Here is a 19,061-nt window from a genome sequence, read left to right on the forward strand (position 1 = left end):
ATCTCCTTCCAAGAGCTCACCATGTACTAAGCTATTTAAGATATGCAAAATTTTACCAATGTCACCGAAATAATGGGCTTTTTCTTCCTTCTTCCTGCAGTTTACCCTTAGTAGGCTTCCTACTGTTTACCCTAGTAAATTAAGTTTAAAATCTTCACCCTCAGGGAAAAGCCTATCCTGGCATTTCTTCTCCTGGCTTTGCTGCAGCTTGTATTAGTATGCGGGGAGGGGCTTCGGTTTTGTGCAGTTCCAACACACCTTACAGTGAATCTGTGGTGCCAGGGAGCAGAGTCCGTCCGAGATAATGCTCACGTAAGTGCCCAGGGTGGTGCCTGGCCTAAAGCATAAGGAGATTTAGAAACTCTACCACAAAGGGGGTCTAAGGATGAGTCTTCTGCTACACAGAATTAACTCCAAAAAACAAGGTCAGAGCTCTTGACCTTCAGGTAGTAATTATCCACATAATCCTCTTTTCCTACTGCTTATGAATACTGCATTTGAAAGGGTCAGAAGTAGTCTGAAAGCAGGGAAAACAAAAGAAGTCAGGAGCATGGAAATTCTGCACACCAGATGGTTTGTGTGCCCAGAGGGCAATTGAGAATTAAGGGTAGTAATGGAATTACACTACTTTTATTGGTTCTGTGAGGACAAGCACTTGGAGTGCCAATTATATTCTGCGTGGCATACTTTGGGTGCTGAGTAAATATTAGTAACTTATTGAATAGCACATAACATCTCAACTGCCATGTAAATCTCTGTGAGTGCAGGACATTGTCAAAGGTGGTGGTGATAATATTATTGAGAAAGTGACTAGTGTCTGACTTTTCTAGCTTGTTAATAACCACTTACCTATGTCCCATCTCCTCATTGTACTTTCCTGTTTGGATCTAATTACATTCAATTGAGTTGCCTGTGTCTCCTGAGCAGTTAGAGCAGGTTTCTCTTGGCAGGATTAATAGTAAGAATGTCTACATTCAGTTCACAGTGTGCCTAGGCAGGGTTTTGTAGCACCGTATCTAAATTAAAATGAATTGGGGCAATTGCAGAAGCTCCTAGCTGCCTCTAGCTGATACGCAGCTCTACTAAGTATCAGCTCTTGCTTGTGTTTCTTGTAAATTATTGTTATGCCTATCCTTTAATCTATGCATTACTATTATGCTTCTAGCCTCACTTGGAAAACATTCCCAAGTCATAGAGATGAATTACAATACAGAATTTCTACCAACGGCAGTACTTGCATTGTTTTCAGAATCTAGTGCCCAGGTTTTCCTATTCTGTTTTTCTTGCCGTCTTTAAGACAGAATTTCTATTTACATCCTTGTCGATTTTTGTATCCCTAAATAAATTATAGTCTTGAAGTTTGGACCTGCTGCAGTCAAGGTTCCTACAGCACTGAAGTTGGGAATCACTAGAGAGGCACTTTGTTAATTTTCTTTTTAAAAAGGAATGACTAAAGATTTGTGACACTTGAATGTAAGTTGATTTTAAAATTCCATTTTTCTAAATCCAGAGTAGGGTTTATATTGCTAATATCATGATATGCTTGCCAAAGAGAATAGTTTGTAAATCCTAAACACATTGTAACCATGTGTTGAATTTCCAGCTGTGTTGAATCAGACTTTGGTCCCTCTTAAGAAGATAAATGCAATATCTGCAGTTTCTAATGGCAGAAGTGGAGGAGAGAAAGTCCCTGTCCAGATAAGAAACTGAAGGCCCTGGGGCAAGCAATTGTTTAATGAATGTCCTTTCCCCCACCCCGCCGCCCCCCAAGAAATTTGTAGGCTTCATCTATCAGGAAAAAAAAAAAAGACCTCAAAAAAAAAAAAACACACATCACACAAATGAGATGCTATTGTTAAATGCAGTGTTCAGGATTAGATTTGTCTCCTTCCAATAGAATCACTTTCCTTAATCAGCACTCTTATAAATGGCACACCTGCCTAATTAGAACAAGTTCTAGACTACAGGATACAGTGTGAGCATTTCAATTAACTCCACACAATTAAAAACTGTTGCGGTTGATGTTCTTAGAAAGACTTTCCATCTCTCTTCTTACTCCGTTATGGCTAAGCTTTATTATTTTATACTTCTGAGTCAGCCTTTGATCATGGGACTTTCCCACTGTGTGGTCATTGATATCTTTTTTTGTTTCTAAGTGATTTCTTTAAATGAAAAAAGAAGTGATGTATTTTAGGGATATATGTGGGGATGCTTTTGAATATTTTTATTTTATTAGATTTTCCTACTTCCTTACTGTCACTTAAAATATGGAGAACCCTCATCCTGTGACAAGGAGGTAAAAATACAGCAGTCACATTCAAGATCTCCATACATTAACAATAATAAATCCTTTTGCCCAGAGTAATACAGATACTCAATCCACAGAGCCGGGGGGGATGATATAGTGCTCCCTCACAGAACCAATTACCCACAGAGAAGTATAATGAGCAGGGGAGGTGATACAATAAAAATCTATATAAGGAGAGTAGAATTATGATGACAGTGTTGCCTGTGTAAAGTCTTAGAGTAAGTATATCTGCAATTATCTTTTGGAAAAAAATTGTTTGATGTCTACTTATGTCCAATTCATGATGAAATTGCAAGAATAGCCTTGGAATAAAACAAAAGGTTACAGGAGTGTAGAGAAAACGGTGATAGACCTGTCGTAAACAGAGTTCTGTTCTACCCCAAAGGATGTGAAGTAGACCCAGGGCTGCTCTGAGGGAGTGCTGGGCATGAACCTCCCTGCGGAGGAATGGCTGTCCTGACCACACTTACTGTTACTGCAGATGCAGATGGGAACAAAATAACGCTCTGGAAAAAAAAATAAGATGATTTAGATCATCACAGGAAATCCCTACTTTTAGAGTTAGTGTGTTTCCGAAGACCATATCTGAAGCAGATTGCTGTGAGGGGAAATCCTGAGTGTGCATGATCTCTATCCTAATTAGGAGCAAGCTTGATCTGTTCCGACAGACATCAGTTGCATAAGTGGGTTAAGTGGCAAGAAATAAAGTCTAGTTCTTTATTAGGTAAGTGTCAAATGAGTTCTGAAGTAGCAAACAAAAAAACCTTAGTAACAACAGGAAGCAGTTTTCAGCCTTTGTTGCAGTGCCATCAGTTGTGAAGTTTGTGGACAATAATTCATTACCAGTAATAAGGCACCAAAATTTGTAAAATATTTTTCTTTTAAAAATAGACCATAACAGGCCAGACATGGTAGCTCATTCCTGTAATTCCAACACCAGCCGAGGCAGGTGGATCGCTTGAGCCCAGGCGTTCGAGATCAGCCTGGGCAACATGGTGAAACCTCATCTCTACCAAAAGTAAAAAAATATTAGCCAGTCTCAAAAGCTTGTCTCAAACTAAATATAGATTGAAATGAAAATTAAATTTAAAAAGACTAAACCAATACATAGTCTTGTTATAATCTTGTTAACATTATTCATTTTACTTGGCTTCCTTCTTTTTCTTTTTTTTTTTTTAATTTTTAATTTTTGTTTCTTTTGAGACAGAATCTTGCTCTGTTGCCCAGGCTGGAGTGCAGTGGCATGATCTTGGCTTGCTGCAACCTCCCCCTCCTGGGTTCAAGTGATTCTACTGCCTCAGCCTCCAGAGTAGCTGGGACTACAGGTGCACACCACCGTGCCCAGCTCATTGTTGTATTTTTTTAATAGAGACGGAGTTTCACCATGTTGTCCAGCTGGTCTAGAACTCTTGGCCCCAAGTGATCTGCCTGCCTTGTCCTCCCAAAGTGCTGAGCCACCACACCCAGTGACTCTTTTTTTTTTTTCTTTTAATAACCTTGTATTCTTTCTAGAGATGGAAAGAAATGACGGGACTGGGGAGGGGGTGTTCCACCACAACTAGGTGCTGGCAACTGGTCATGCCCCAAATCTATCTTATATAGTGACTATTACAACCTATAGTGACTATTACTGAGCAAGCCCTAATAGTTAATACTGGGCAGATAATTTTCCTCCCAACTGATTTTTAAATTTTGGTCCCGTTTTGTCAGTTTATGCCCAGGGAAGTATATAGCAAACATAAATGTCGTTTATTACGTGTGTCAGAGTAAAAACGGCTTCAGATTAGACAATGGTGGAACCCACCTTGCCATTGATGGTTTCTTTACATGTCATGTTTGTGGTCATTGAGGATATACATGAAAATAAAAGACAGTTGACAATATTTTGGGACCTGTGAATTGGAGAAACCAGTTCCCAACTTCAGAGCAGTTTATTCATTTGTTTATTCATTTATTCAATAGATACACTTTGAAGCTGGGGCTACAGCAATGAACAGTCTCTGCCATCATGATGGAACTTACGGTTTAGTAAGGGAAACAGACAAATAAATGATATGCAATATTTCAGATAATGATGAGTGCAATGAAGAAAAATAAAGCCAAGGTATGGAGCCGAGCACAGTGGCTCACATCTGTAATCCCAGCACTTCAGGAGGCCAAGATGGGTGGATTGCTTGAGCTTAGGAGTTCAAGACAGCCTGGGAAATGTTGCAAGACCCCCATCTCTATGAAAAGTTAAAAAATTAGCTGGGCGTGGTAGCGCACCAGTATAGTCCCAGCTACTTGGGAGGCTGAGGCGGGAGGATCACTTGAGCCCCTGGAGATCGAGGCTGGAGTGAGCTTTGATCACGCCACTGCTCTTCATCCTGGGTGACAAAGTGAGTGGTGTCTCCTAAAAAAAAAAAGGTGGCCGGGCGCGGTGGCTCACGCTTGTAATCCCAGCACTTTGGGAGGCCGAGGCGGGCGGATCACGAGGTCAGGAGATCGAGACCACAGTGAAACCCCGTCTCTACTAAAAATACAAAAAATTAGCCGGGCGCGGTGGCGGGCGCCTGTAGTCCCAGCTACTCGGAGAGGCTGAGGCAGGAGAATGGCGTGAACCCGGGAGGCGGAGCTTGCAGTGAGCCGAGATTGCGCCACTGCACTCCAGCCTGGGCGACAGAGCGAGACTCCCTCTCAAAAAAAAAAAAAAAAAAAAAAAAAAGGTATGGAGATTCTAGAGTGGTGCCAGTGGAGTACAGTTTCAGAGAGGATGGTCAGGGACAGCCTTTCTGCTGAGGTATATCAAGCTCCAAGTGAAAGGAGGGACAAACCATGGGGAAAGCCAGAGAGTGAAGGGTTTGGCATCAGCAGGCTGGAAGTTCCTCCATCTCACTAGTTAGGTGACCTTAGAGAGGTGGCCTTGTAGCATAGCATTCGTATTTGGGACTTGGGAAAAGCATTGTGGTAAACAGCAAAGCATTACCTAAACTTCACATTTCAGTACAGTATAACAAAGGAGAGCAAACTAAAGAGACACAGAAGAGTCTTTTTTTTTTTTTTTTTTAAGATGGAGTTTCATTCTTGTTGCCCAGGCTGGAGTATAATGGCGTGGTCTTGGTCACTGCAACCTCTGCCTCCCGGGTTCAAGCGATTCTTCTGCCTCAGCCTCCTGAGTAGCTGGGATTACAGGCACCATGCCTGGCTAATTTTTTTTTTTGTATTTTTAGTAGAGCCGAGGTTTCACCATGTTGGCCAGGCTGGTCTCGAACTCCTGACCTCAGGTGATCTGCCCACCTTGGCCTCCCAAAGTGTGGGGATTACAAGCGTAAGCCACCATGCCCAGCCAGTATTCATCTTTGCTTGCTTTTGTAGTATTATTCATTTAAGATTTTATATTTGTTTATGCTTTTCTTTCTCTGACATCTTTTCATTTAGTTTGAGTTTTCCTTTTATTAAATAGTTGCAGGCCTTTTGGCTCTCAGTGGAGGCATTTTCTACTCTGTTCCTGTACTCCCTGATTAATTCATTCTTTAAAAAAATCCTCTAAGATTAATATTCATCGTGGGGGGCTCAGAAAATGAAAGTCTTTTATAGAGTAATTCTAAACTCCAGAATAATTCATTTATTCTGATGTTTATTAAGGACTTGAAGTTGTTTGTTTGCTCTTTCTGTTTTTATAGCCAAATAAAATTTTGCAATACCCATAATAATATTTGAGTAGAACTTTGTAGTTTACAAAATACTTTCCACACTCACTCACATTTGAACTTTAACAACCCAAGAGCTAGACAACACAGACACTATTGTGCACTTTTACAGATGAGGAAACCTGAGGCTTAGAAAGCAGCGTTTAAATCTGGGTCTTTCTATGGTGCAAGTATGAACGTATGAATGAAAAATGCTGAACTGTTTTGTTTTTAACACTTGGGATTACTAAAATGGTATGTTTTTTTAAGCAGTCTCATGAAAGATGTAGATGACTTAAGAAGTATGGATCTATAGGGGATTATGGAGAGAGAGGGCTATATATCCCTGATCATTGTGAACAGATACCATGGAAATGGCTTACAAAACCCCTTTTTGTGTCATTGTCAGGAGGAGGATATGAGTCTAAATGCTCCTGGCTCTGATTTTGTGCAGGAATTTTCATTTATTTTTGTCCAGTTACTTAGATAGACTAAGGCTACAAATATATAGTTTCCTTCTGGGCAGAAACAGAAGTAATCATAAAGTAAAATAAAGCTTCTTAAAAATGCATTGTCCTAGATTTAAAGAATATTTCCTTAGAAAAGGCTATCTTATTTTGAGATCAAAGGTCTTGAAGACTCTTAAAATTTCTAAAGTATTATAGAATCAATAAAAATTAGAACTGGGAAAGGCCTTAGAGATTAACTCTAGAACCATTAAAATATTTGATCTGGAAGGAACCTTTGAAGAGTCCCAGATCCCCAAATTGTGTGAGGTGAAATTGTATACTGTTGTGTCCTCAGCATCCTGATGGGGCCCATCCAGTCTCTCCATGGCCTCTTGATTATAGAGGCCTCTTATTGCCTCAAGAATAATCCATTCCACAAATACTGTATGATTTCACTTATATGAAGTAGCTAGAGTAGTCAAATGCATAGAGACAGAAAGTAGAATGGTGTTTTCCTGGGCTGGGGGAAGAGAATATGGGAAATTATTGTTTAATGGATACAGAGTTTCAGTTTTGCAAGTTGAAAAGAGTTCTGGAGATAAATGGTGGTAATGGTTGCACAGTATTGTGAACTTAATGCCATTTGAACCACAATTAAAAAAATAAAAACTAAGCAAATGAAGCAGAAAAAAAAAAGAATCCATTCCATTGCTGGACAGCTCTGTTGGAAAGGCTCTCTACGATGACTCCTATTGGTGTAAGTTTTGTACTCTGTAACCACAAGAACGAATCTAACCCTTTCACCTGGATGAAGACACCCAGCGTGTCCACCCTAAACAGTCTCTTAAAGCTAAGTAGCCTTTGTTCCTTCACTAGTTCATAATATTTTGTTTTGTTTTGCTTACACTTTGTTTGAATCATGATCAAGATATGGTTCACATATTGTGATTGGCTGATACGCCCTTTAAATGTCTGTTAATCTAGCAATTCTTCTGTATCTATTTTTTGCTCACCTATTTACTTTGTCTCCCGTTTAATTTGTTGAAGAAACTGGGCCATTTTTTCCCTAGAGTTTTGGTACTAGCATCTCCCCGCTCTATAGATTAACATATTCCTCTGTCCTCTGTATTTCCTCTGAGTCGGTAATTGGCTTGAGAGACCTTGATTTATAAATGTTTGTAGTCCAACTACTGTCATCCTTTGGCATCTGTGGGGGATTGGGTACAGGATCCCTCCCTCACCCCCCTACCACCACTGATACCAAATTCCATGGATGCTCAAGTCCCTTATATAAAATGGTGCAGTATTTGCATATAACCTATGTACATTCTCCCATATACTTTAAATCATTTCTAGATTACTTACAATAACTAATACAATATAAATGCTACATGAATCGTTCTATTGTCTAGGGGATAATGAGAAGAAAAAAACATGTATGTTCAGTACAGACAAAACCATCCTTTTTCTTTTCAAATATTTTGCATTCATGGTTGATTGAATCCACAGATTTTAATCCCGCAGATATAGAGGGCCTACTGAAAATAATAATTCAGTCTAGATCTTTTTTGAGAGTAAAGGTGCACAATTTTATTCCCCTCCCCCCCAACTTTTTGTTTGGAAAAGTTGTAAAGATGAGGAAAAATTATATGATGAACACCCATATGCCTTTTACATACAATAATATAATGAACAGCTATATGCCTTTTACGTAGACTCCCCAACCATTAACATTGTGTCATGTTTACTCTCTCTCTCTGTGCACATTAACGTATGAACACACTTAGGTTTGTTTTTTTCTGAATCATTGGAGAGTAAGTTACTCTCCAATCATAACACTTTACTTGTAAATTTCAACATAAAGACATCATAACACTTCTATATTTCAACATATATCTGCTAAAAACGACTTCTACATAATCAGAATTATGTTCACTCAATAAATTTATATTATATTTAGTTTATATATTGCCTAATTCTGAGTACACATTACCCTAATTATCCCAATAATATCCTTCATAGCTGTGGATATTTTGTAAAAATCTAGAATCCAACCACGGATCACAGATTATATTTATATTTAGTTTTCATGCCTCTTTAGTCACCTTAATTGGTCCTGCCCCCTGCCTCCCTTCTTTTGAGAAACAGGGTCTTGCTCTGTTGCCCAGGCTGGAGTGCAGTGGTGCAATCACGACTCATTGCAGCCTCAACTTCCTCAGCTCAAGCCATCTTCCCACCTCAACTCCCCAAATAGCTGGGACCGCAGGCATGTGCCACCATGCCTGCCTAATTTTTTTATTTTGTAAAGATGGGGTCTCCCCATGTTGCCCAGGTTGGTCCTGCCCTTTTTTGGATATTATATGATGTTTTTTCAAGAGTACAGAAAAGTTGTTACAGAGAATATTCCCCAATTTGGATTTGCCTGATTGGACTCAGGATAAATGTTTCTGGCAAGAATACTATATAGGCGGTGCTCAGTCCTTCAGGATAGGCACTTGGAAGGCACATGATGTCACTTTGTTCCATATTCGTTTATAAAGTGTCCACCAGATTTCTCCATTGTAAAGGTACCTTTTCCCCATGGTAATTAATAAATAATCCATGGTGTTTAGTGGTTACCTTTTTAATAGTTTTAAAAACCATATGCCATTGGTCATGGGAGAAATTGTATGGGATAGATTATGAACACATTAGTAAAGAGTTATTGCCACTGATGGAAAGATAATTTTAGACATTTGTTATTCTGAGGAATGGAGGGGAGGTAGCAAAGTAAGAAATGGGCTCTCATGAAGACAGACTTGTGTTTGAGTACAGCTCTACACCTGAACCTATGCAACCTTAAAAATGTTGCTTAACTTCTTAGATGCTCAATTTCTTTTCTAAAATGGAGATAATACTCATACCGGGCAAGATCGTTAAGATGATTAAATGAGATAGTACAGGAGCAGCCTCTAGCCTAGCAGCTGCCCCAGGGCCATTGCATGGGAGACAAGGAGATCCTTCCAGAGCACAGTTTGCTGGATGTATTCATCTTTAGACTTACTCATGAGCCTTCCTTCTTGGGATTAGTTTAAAATATTCAGGCATGTTGATGGGAAAATGTGATCAACAGGTTAGGTGCCTTTGTGAAATTTCAAAGAAAGGAATTAAGAATTTGGAGATTTTTGGTATCATTTTCAGACATCTTAAATATGACTTACCTGTAGTAGATTTGTATAGAATCAAGTTGCCATTTACTCAGACCTTTTTCTGACTGGAATCCATTTTACTTTATTATGAGGGATTTTTTAAAAAACAGTTTATATGTAGTCTGATATAATAGTGAATAGTGAATCATAATAATCCTGTGACCCATTTACATGTGTTACTGTAAAAGTTTCATTTCGTACAAGTGACAATTTTTTAAAGTTAATTAGACTTGGCTACACGGAGGTTAGCAAAAAGTGCTTTGAATTATCAATAATTCAGCAGGGCAGACATTTGTGTATAATGCAGTGGTTTTATAGAGTATTGTGAGATAGTTATCCTTAAAATAAATGGTTGTGAGCATACATCAGCATGGCGGGGTTCACTTGAATGTAGCGTGAAGTGATAACATCTATGCCTTCTATTATTGGGCAGAGCGCGGGACATCAGTCTTTCTGGCCATGAACTACTAGCAACCTTTGTCCTTTGTGTTACCTTTAGTTAAAAACGAAAAATGAGCATGAATGCTGGCTGATGGCCATGTCTCTCTCACAGCTAAAAATTCATCTGGGAAAGAAAAATGGGTTTGGAGATTTGGATTTGTTTCATTGCATGAATGATATGTGACATTCTGTAAATTATTTATCACTGCAAGGATGGCAGCAGTAGCTTGAACATTGTTACATCAAATGAAAGCAGGAATCCCATTAGTAAGAGGACTGGGTTTTAGCTCAAATCTATCAGGGGAATGTTGTCACTTTAAAGCCAGATTGTTCTTTTAATTGCTATTTAAAGGAACAAAAGTGTTCCCAAGGTACTGCAGTTGAGCAGTTGCAAGTAATAACTATGGATCCATAATTATGCAGTGCTGATTATCTGGCATTTAAAAAACTGTGGCTAGAGTCAGTGACCAATTTGTTATAGCTTGTCTCTTTTGGTTTTTCTAGTACAGAATGTTTTATAATCTACTTTTTAACTGGGGCTACAGAAATACATTTGCATAGCTACCTCAGAACGTAAAGCCTGTGCATATTATAAGAACAAATTAAGCTGAAAGTAAAGGGAAGATAATGAATGCCCTTGTAAGATGAGATTAGCAGTCATATTAAACAATTTTGTGAATGTTTGGTCATGAGATGGTTTTTTGTTTTTGATGACATGTTGTCCCAAGGAACTAAGGCATTTGTTGGAATCATTATAACCATTGATTTTTTTTGTTCTTAACTAGGATATATTTCCTTCATGTATTCAGTTAGCAGATATATTTTGAGTGCCTACTATGTACCAGGAAATGCATTAGGCATTTGGGCTAGTGGCTGAACAAATGAAGTTTATTCTATGCTGATATATATTTAGAGAGTTAGACCTAGCAAAATCTTGTTTTTCATTTACATTTAAAAACATTTGTGATTATGTTGGGTGTTCTAGCTCTGAATTTTTGATTCATGAGATTCAAATATAGAGACATCATAGTAACATTCAGATGGCTAGCAGACAACATGTGTGAAGGCTTGGAATATGCGGTAAAATTACAGTTTTCGTAGTTTTGGCTGTTGAAAATAATGTGACCAGATCTGTAGGCACAGTCAGCTATTCCTATGGATGGGAATACTAGCATTGCTGATAGTAGTAAATAACAATGGAGATACTAAAATGTATGTAGATTTATACATTGTTAAAAGCAATTTTCATATGAGAGTTAAAGGGTGCTAGGGGACTAGACAAATGTTTTGTTGTTTCTTATATAAAGTGGGAATGTCAGGCCGGGCGCAGTGGCTCACGCCTGTAATCCCAGCACTTTGGGAGGCCGAGGCGGGCGGATCATGAGGTCAAAAGATCGAGACCATCCTGACCAACATGGTGAAACCCCATCTCTACTAAAAATACAAAAATTAGCCGGGTGTGGTGGCATGCGCCTGTAGTCGCAGCTACTCAGGAGGCTGAGGCAAGAGAATCACTTGAACCCAGGAGGCAGAGGTTGCAGTGAGCCAAGGTCACGCCACTGCACTCCAGGTTGGCGACGGAGTGAGACTCTGTTTATAAATAAATAAATAAATAAGGTGGGAATGTCAGAGATTGAGGGTTTATCTTTTTTGTTTGGTATGGTGTGGTTTACTTTTGAAGACCTTCGTGCCACAAAAGCCTTGTTAATAACAACACTTTTCAAGTGTCCCACAGAATCCTGCTCATTCTATTACTCTGTCACCTAAAAACATATAGATATTTTATGTCAAATATTTAGTAGATGAATAATAGCAACCTGTGCTACAATATTTAATAAAGTTTAAACAGTCTATACATGATATTCATAGACTATGATGCTGAACGGATGATTTATTGTAGGCATATAGATAATAGAAACAATTGAGATGTCCAATGAATCCTTAATTATGTTCATTTCAGGCAAGCTATATAACACATAAAGGTATTAGATTTCACTGGTTTAATAAAAATGACTTCTGAGTCATACATTATACTGAAATGTATTCAGGTAATACTTTAGTGTCAAATAATTTAAGAGATTTATCCCAGCACTTTGGGAGCCTGAGGCAGGTGGATCCTGAGGTCAGGAGATCCAGACCATCCTGGCCAACATGGTGAGACCCCATCTCTACTAAAACACAAAAAATTAGCCAGGCATAGTGGTGCACATCTATAATCCCAGATGCTTGGGAGGCTGAGGCAGGGGAATCGCTTGAACCCGGGAGGTGGAGGTTGCAATGAGCCGAGATTGTGCCACTGCACTACAACCTGGCGACAGAACAAGACTCCATCTCAAAAATAATATGAGTTTTTTTACTAGCAGAAAGTGTTTATTTAAATATGTTATTTAGCAGTTTTTCTTTGTTAAAGAAAGAAGAAGCTTTAAGTGAAAAATGTAAGAAGCTTTTGCTTTTAATGTTTTTAATTTTGAAATGGAAAAGTGACAGTATTTTTTATTTTAATTTTGTCATAGCCCCGTGCTGATCCCATTCCAATATGTAGCTTCTGTTTGGGGACTAAAGAATCAAATCGTGAAAAGAAACCAGAAGAACTCCTCTCTTGTGCAGATTGTGGCAGTAGTGGTAAGTTGTGTTTTTCCTATGTGTTGTACAATGACTTCCCATTATCATAGCTTCATGCTATTTATCTCTCTATTAAAACTGTATTGTTATTTAAGGCAATTATATGGTAATAGCATAGGCTTTAATTTTAAAAGAAAAAGTAAGGAATAGAGAAAAAAGCATGAGTATGTTAGTACTGACATATGGATATTATATATGCTTATATAATACTATACATATTTATGATTAAGCTTTTATTTTATACCAGCATTGGTAATTCAGTGTGGAGATGTCTACATTATAGGTAAATTCAATGTAGAGAATTCTAAGCTTTCAAGCTGAGTACAACCCCATCTCTAAAAATTAATAGCAAAAAATAAGTAAAAATTAAGCTTTTTCTGTTAATTTTCCAGTTTTTTTCCCCAGACTACCCAAACTTTTTTCTCCAATTTTTCTCTTATTTTAAAATTCATGACTATTTCTCTAGTTATAATAATCTCTTAAAAAACAAAAACAAAAACAAAAATCGACAGAACACCATAGCTAATTCTTCTTTGGGAAGTCTTGAGATATACTGGCTAGGAGCAAACTCAAGAGCCAGTCATAGCCCAGTTCCTCTACCTTGAGTTAGTTACTTGACCATTCTGAGCCCCTGTTTCCTCATTAGAAAATTAGAGATAATGGCAGCACCAACCTCTTGGGTTTTATGGGAATGAAATGTGAGGGCACAAGTAAACAGTCTGGCACAAGGTCTGCAGAACTATGGCAAGTATACTACAAATGTCAGCCGTGTTATGGTTTAGCATGTTTGATATTGTTATCCTTGATTGCTGCACGTAATTGAAAATCTTATCATCACTTATGACAGCTGCTTGATGGTTGGATAGAAGAAATGTTTCATGCTGAGGAATGACAGTGTTGTGTAATGATTCTTATTCCTTATATGAAGGTTTAACTTGATAGGCCCTTTGTGGTTCAGCAGCTTTCAGGTGCTGACTAGAAGGGAGAGCTTGGAAATAAGACATTTCAAACCCTGCTTGAAAAATGCATTCTGACAGTCTTTTTGATGGGCTTTACAGATTCGTTAAAATTCTTTTACCTGGCCATGGCATCATGGATAGTGACAAAAGGGCATGGAAACATTATCTGTACGTTCAGTTTAATACATTTCAGCCCCACGATATCCCTGTTTTATGCTGGTGAGGTAGTGCCTCACTCATCAGTTCTGACTCTGTCGTTATCTTTTGGGTTTTCTCACGAGGCTCATTCTGAATGAATTATTCTTTTGTGTAACTGCCTGATCAATTTAGTGGTGTTCACTTGTCTAGGGTTTACCCTTTGTGGTTTTTAAGGTGGTACTTTAAAAACACCCTTCCCTGTTTTTATTTCTTTAGGATCTATTTGTCTGGGTGCCTAGACAGATTAAAGACGTACTTAAATGTGGGAAGAAAAGTTCCCTTCATATATTTCCTTACCTCTAGTGATACACTTACTTGAGTTGATAAGAAGTTCGAGATCATTATCTTCTAGATCATAACTTCAGGGCCTCCTTCACAGAGTATAAAGGTGTAATTCTAAACAGGTAGATCTTAGATTTTCTGATGTAATCAATCTCCCTTTGTCTTTCCCGGATTGAAGACCTGCCAGATGGGAGGTTGATCTCCTTTATATTTGAGGTCACTGAAAATTTCTTTCCCCTGGTGTTTCTTACTTTTCGCTCAGACTTTTTCAGGGTAAAGCCAGGGGTGTTTAGGTACAGTGTTATGTTTTCTCTGTTCAAAAATATCCTCTTGTTTTCTCTTTTAACAAATGGAGAATAATGACTTGAGGATACTGTCCAGAGGGTTTATGTGGCTAGCGTGGTTTTGTGAGCCAGTCTTCAAGTGGAGAGAGCCAGAGGCTTTGGGGCCAAGGTATGGGTCATGGCAGAAATTCAAGCCCTGGGGTCATCATGTCTCTTTGTTGGGGATAGAGGATGCCTCAGAGTGCTTCTCTGGACTCTGCAATGGGATCTGGCTCTAGTGTTGAAGTTCACTTAATCTTCCCTTGAGTATGCTGTGCCAGCCTGGATTTGGCTGCTTTAGTCAAAAAAACTATTGTTCTTAACTCAGGGAAATGCTTTGTAGATATTTATTCATCTGATAGATCAGAAGAATAGACTTTGTTGTTTTTTCCTCTTTAAATTGAAGGGTCAAAATAAAATATAGTTCATTTTAGGGAGTTTGGGGGTTCTTGTGGTTCTAAGGCTCTGTTTTGACACCTTGGTAATTCTAAGGAAAAAAGAAAACAATAGGCCAGCATACCTCAACAGTGTCCTCAAATAATGGTGGGAGCCCTGTTGTCACAGTGCAACATTTCAAGTGGGAATTACAGATTAGTTGGGACTCCTAGTTGACCTTATGGAAATGGCTGCCTTCTCACTCTCAGAAGAGTCTATTGGTTCTGGGATTGAATTCAGACTGTTCATAATGATCAAAGGGATCCTAAAATGTAAGTTATTTATGGAAAAAATACCCATAGCAGCATAAAACCAGAAAAAGGAAATATAGATGGCAGCCTGTAGGGAGGATCATTCTTAAATGTGTTTCCCATATGTGCCTGATGCTTTTCAGTCGTCCCTATCTGAAGTACCATTCATATGATGTCACATTTAGACTCCGCTTAGATTTCATAGATGAGAGTAATAAATGTTTCCTTCTGCTTATATCATAAAGTAAAGCCAATTAGAAATTTATCTGTTTTGAAAGGGGCTCGATGCTTTAAATGGGCAATATTTTCTTTAACAGTTTTTTTTTTTCTACTAAAAATTCTTTAAAAAAAAAATCATTCAAGTTTGTATGTAGTAAAAATGTGAGGTGAGGTATATAGTGCCCGGCCCTGAATATGGTGTCCCTAGCCTGTGTTCCAGTTCTCTTCTGCCACTTGCTGGGTGTGTAACTTTGGTTTTCCTCATCTGTGTGGTGTAAAGGAGAATGTCTGCACCCTGCATCCACAGAGCTATCGTGGGATCCAGTGAGAGAATGATAAGAAGATGATCAGTAACTGTAAAACATGAGACAAATGTGAAGGATTATTCCAACCACTAATAGGAATGTGGGAATCATCTGATAGTCTAGGTCTGTGGAAGTGTTAGAAATGATTTTACTTGACTTTCATGGATCAGCCTACTTTGAAATTAACACTGTTATATTCTCTTTGCCTCATTAAGACCAAATTATCTTTAATTAGCTTCACATAAGTATTAGATATTATACCAAATGAAATTTTGTGTCTGCTGCTCAGATTGCTGGGTGGTTAAATCTTACTTACAGATGAGTTGTGTGCAAGTGTGTTTTCAAATTAGCAAATCTAAGATAAGTGTACAGTTCAAAATTACAGCATCATTCTAAGTGGAAGCTCATTGAAACAGGAGACAGAAGAAAGGCTGCTGTGATGCAGCTGGGTGAGTGAGAGAAATCCCTTTTGTACAATAAAGGGAGCAAGAGCCGTGGAGTAGAATATCAGTGCACCCTCGGGAGACCTGAAGTCTTTGCTGGGTTTGTCTTTATTTGTGTGTTAACCCTGAACAAAACCTGCATGCTCGTGGAGGGAACTCGTAGGGGCAGTGTATGGATATATGGACATATAAAAATATTTTAAAAGACTACTAGTTTCTTAAGGTCACCCCAGGAGTTGGTTGCTTAGTCATCCAGTTTCACATTGACTAGATGCAGATTGAATCATCAGGTTGGAAAGAAGACTCTTGACTAGAAAGAAACCTAAAGATACGATCCAAAGAAGAAAAGAGGCCAGGCTCTGTGGCTCACGCCTGTAGTCCCAGCACTTTGGGAGGCCAAGGCGGGTGGATCACCTGAGGTCAGGAGTTCAAGACCAGCCTGGCCAACATGGTGAAACCCCATCCCTACTAAAAAAAGGAAAAAAAAAAAATTAGCCGGGCATAGTAGCGCATCCTGTAATCCCAGCTACTCGGGAGGCTGAGGCAGGAGAATGGCTTGAACCCAGGAGGCAGAGGTTGAGGTGAGCCGAGATTGCACCACTGCACTCCAGCCTGGGTGACAAGAGTGAAACTCCGTCTCAAAAAATAAAAATAAAAAAACAAAGAAGAAAAGATGGGGGGTGGGGGAAGGTGAGCCCCATCCCCGCAAAAGCCCAAAGCATGACTGACCATGCAAAGGGATGTAACTTCATTAAAACTGTGCTTGTCTGGGTAATAGTGACCTCTTTGTAGCAAAATCTAATGATTGTTTTTAAGTGTTATCAGAATCTAATCGGTATCTTTTAATCCACACCAAATAATTTCTCTTAGTCATATTTGATCTTGTAGAGAATCCTTTTTCTTGAAGTGTTCTTTTCCTTTGGCCCCTGTGACACCATATTATCTGTGTTTTTTCTCTACCACTTCTTTCCACATATTTTTGTTAGCCCCTTGGTCCTCTCTCCATTCCCTAAATGTTTCTTCAGATGTCTGTCGTGGCCCTGTGTTTGTTACTTTGCCTTGTAGCTTCTACTGAGCTTCTGACCCTAGATACAAACAACTATAGAGCTTCTCCAACGAGTCTACCCCTGAGGCACCTCAAAGTTAATATCCAGAACAGCTCATCAACCTTGCACTGCTTCCTCCACCCAAAACAACAGCCACAACAATAACAACAGAAATCCCAGCAAACAAACAGTATCCCACCTCTCCTGGAGGATTTCCTATATTCAGCAAATGGCACACCGTTCGCTACTCACTCAGTTACACAAACGGGACATTTGGAGCCATCCTCTGTCCTATTCTTTCACACCAAGGAATCACCAAAAACACATTGATTCTAAATCATAATATATATCTTGAATGCTAAATTTATCGACGCATCCCCACCAGCCAGCCCCACTCAGATCTGCTATTATAATGACCTCAATCTAGGCTTCACCCTTTTTCCTTCAATCCATTTTCCATACTATAGCCTAAGTTTCCTTTTTAAATTATAAATCTGATCACATAATTTCATACGTGGCTATCAGTTGCTCTTAGGAGAAATCCATATTCTTTAATATAGCCCCCCAAAACTCTTCTGGATTGGGCTCTGGTTTAACCCTATCTTACATCACTATTCTGTTCACATTCTGCACATTGGTTACATTGAACAACTTCTCTCTCCTTGGATATACCTCATTCATCTCTCCCTCTGTTCATGCCATCTTCCCTGCTCTTCCCCTCATCTGGTCCCATCCAATCATACTCATCTTTTGGGTCTCTTTTTTAGGGAGGCCTTTCTCTAACTTCCTGCTAGATTCTCCCATATCCCTAAGCCATCCCATTATAAGGCATTAATGCTTATTCTTGTTTAATGTTTGTCTTTCCTGCTGGGCTATGTGATCTGAAAGGGTGGGAACCATGCCTCTCCTTTTCCTCACTGTATCCAGTGCTCATTAAATATTAGTTGAAGGAAGGAGAGATGGACAGATGGATGGTCAGATAGCCAGTCTGAGGGGCTTAGTGTCTGAGTTGTTATTAGTTTTCCATTGCTACTGGAATAAATTATGACAGACTTAGTGGCTTAAAAACAACACATTTTTAATCATATAGTTGTAGGTTGGAAGTCCATCATGGGTCTCACCAGATTAAAATCGGGGTATCAGCAGGGCTAGCTCCTCTCTGGAGACTTTAGGAGAGGATCCATGTTCTTTTTTTTTTTTTTTTTTTTTTTTTTGAGATGGAGTCTCGCTCTGTTGCCCAGGCTGGAGTGCAGTGGCACGATCTCGGCCCACTGCAAGCTCCGCCTCCTGGGTTCACGCCATTCTTCCGCCTCAGCCTCCCAAGTAGCTGGGACTACAGGCGCCCGCTACCACACCTGGCCAATTTTCTGTATTTTTTTTTTTTTTTTTTTTTTTAGTAGAGACGGGGTTTCACCGTGTTAGCCAGGATGGTCTCGATCTCCTGACTTCGTGATCCACCCGCCTCGGCCTCCCAAAGTGCTGGGAAGGAGAGGATCCATGTTCTTATCCATCTGGGTTATTGACAGAATTCAATTCCTTGTGTTGCTAGGACCGAGATCCTGGTTTTCTTGCTGTCAGGTGAAGGTCATGGCCAGCTTCTACAGGCCACCCACATTCCCTGGCTTGCAGCCCCCTCGCCATCTTGAAAGCCTGTGATAGCAGGTGGAGTCTCTCTCATGCTTTGAACCCTTCCTCCTCCTTTTCCCATTTCATTTCTAACCGAGTCCGTAAAAGGTTCTCTGCTGTTAAGGATTAATGTGATTAGATCAATCATGCCCACAAAGATAATCCAGGATAAACTCCCCATCTCTATGTCTGTACCCGTAGTCACTTCTGCAGAGTTCCTTTTGCCACAACAGGTATAGTATGTTTACAGGTTGTGGGAATTAGAGCACAGACGGCTGGGGAGCTGTTATTCTGCTTA

General features: G+C 39.3%; 1 protein-coding gene across 1 annotated transcript in view; it reads left to right on the top strand.

The window, feature by feature from the left end:
• Positions 1–11,110: 11,110 nt before the first annotated feature.
• KAT6B (lysine acetyltransferase 6B) overlaps positions 11,111–19,061 on the top strand; it is a 75,438-nt gene continuing 67,487 nt past the window's right edge. The window contains exons 1-2 of the mRNA XM_032140633.2: positions 11,111–11,134; positions 12,568–12,676. Of these exons, the coding sequence (XP_031996524.2) occupies positions 11,111–11,134; positions 12,568–12,676 (133 nt within the window). The remainder of the gene's footprint in view (positions 11,135–12,567; positions 12,677–19,061) is intronic.

This window comes from Hylobates moloch, unplaced genomic scaffold (assembly GCF_009828535.3).
Source record: "Hylobates moloch isolate HMO894 unplaced genomic scaffold, HMol_V3 SCAFFOLD_3, whole genome shotgun sequence".
NCBI lineage: Eukaryota > Metazoa > Chordata > Mammalia > Primates > Hylobatidae > Hylobates > Hylobates moloch.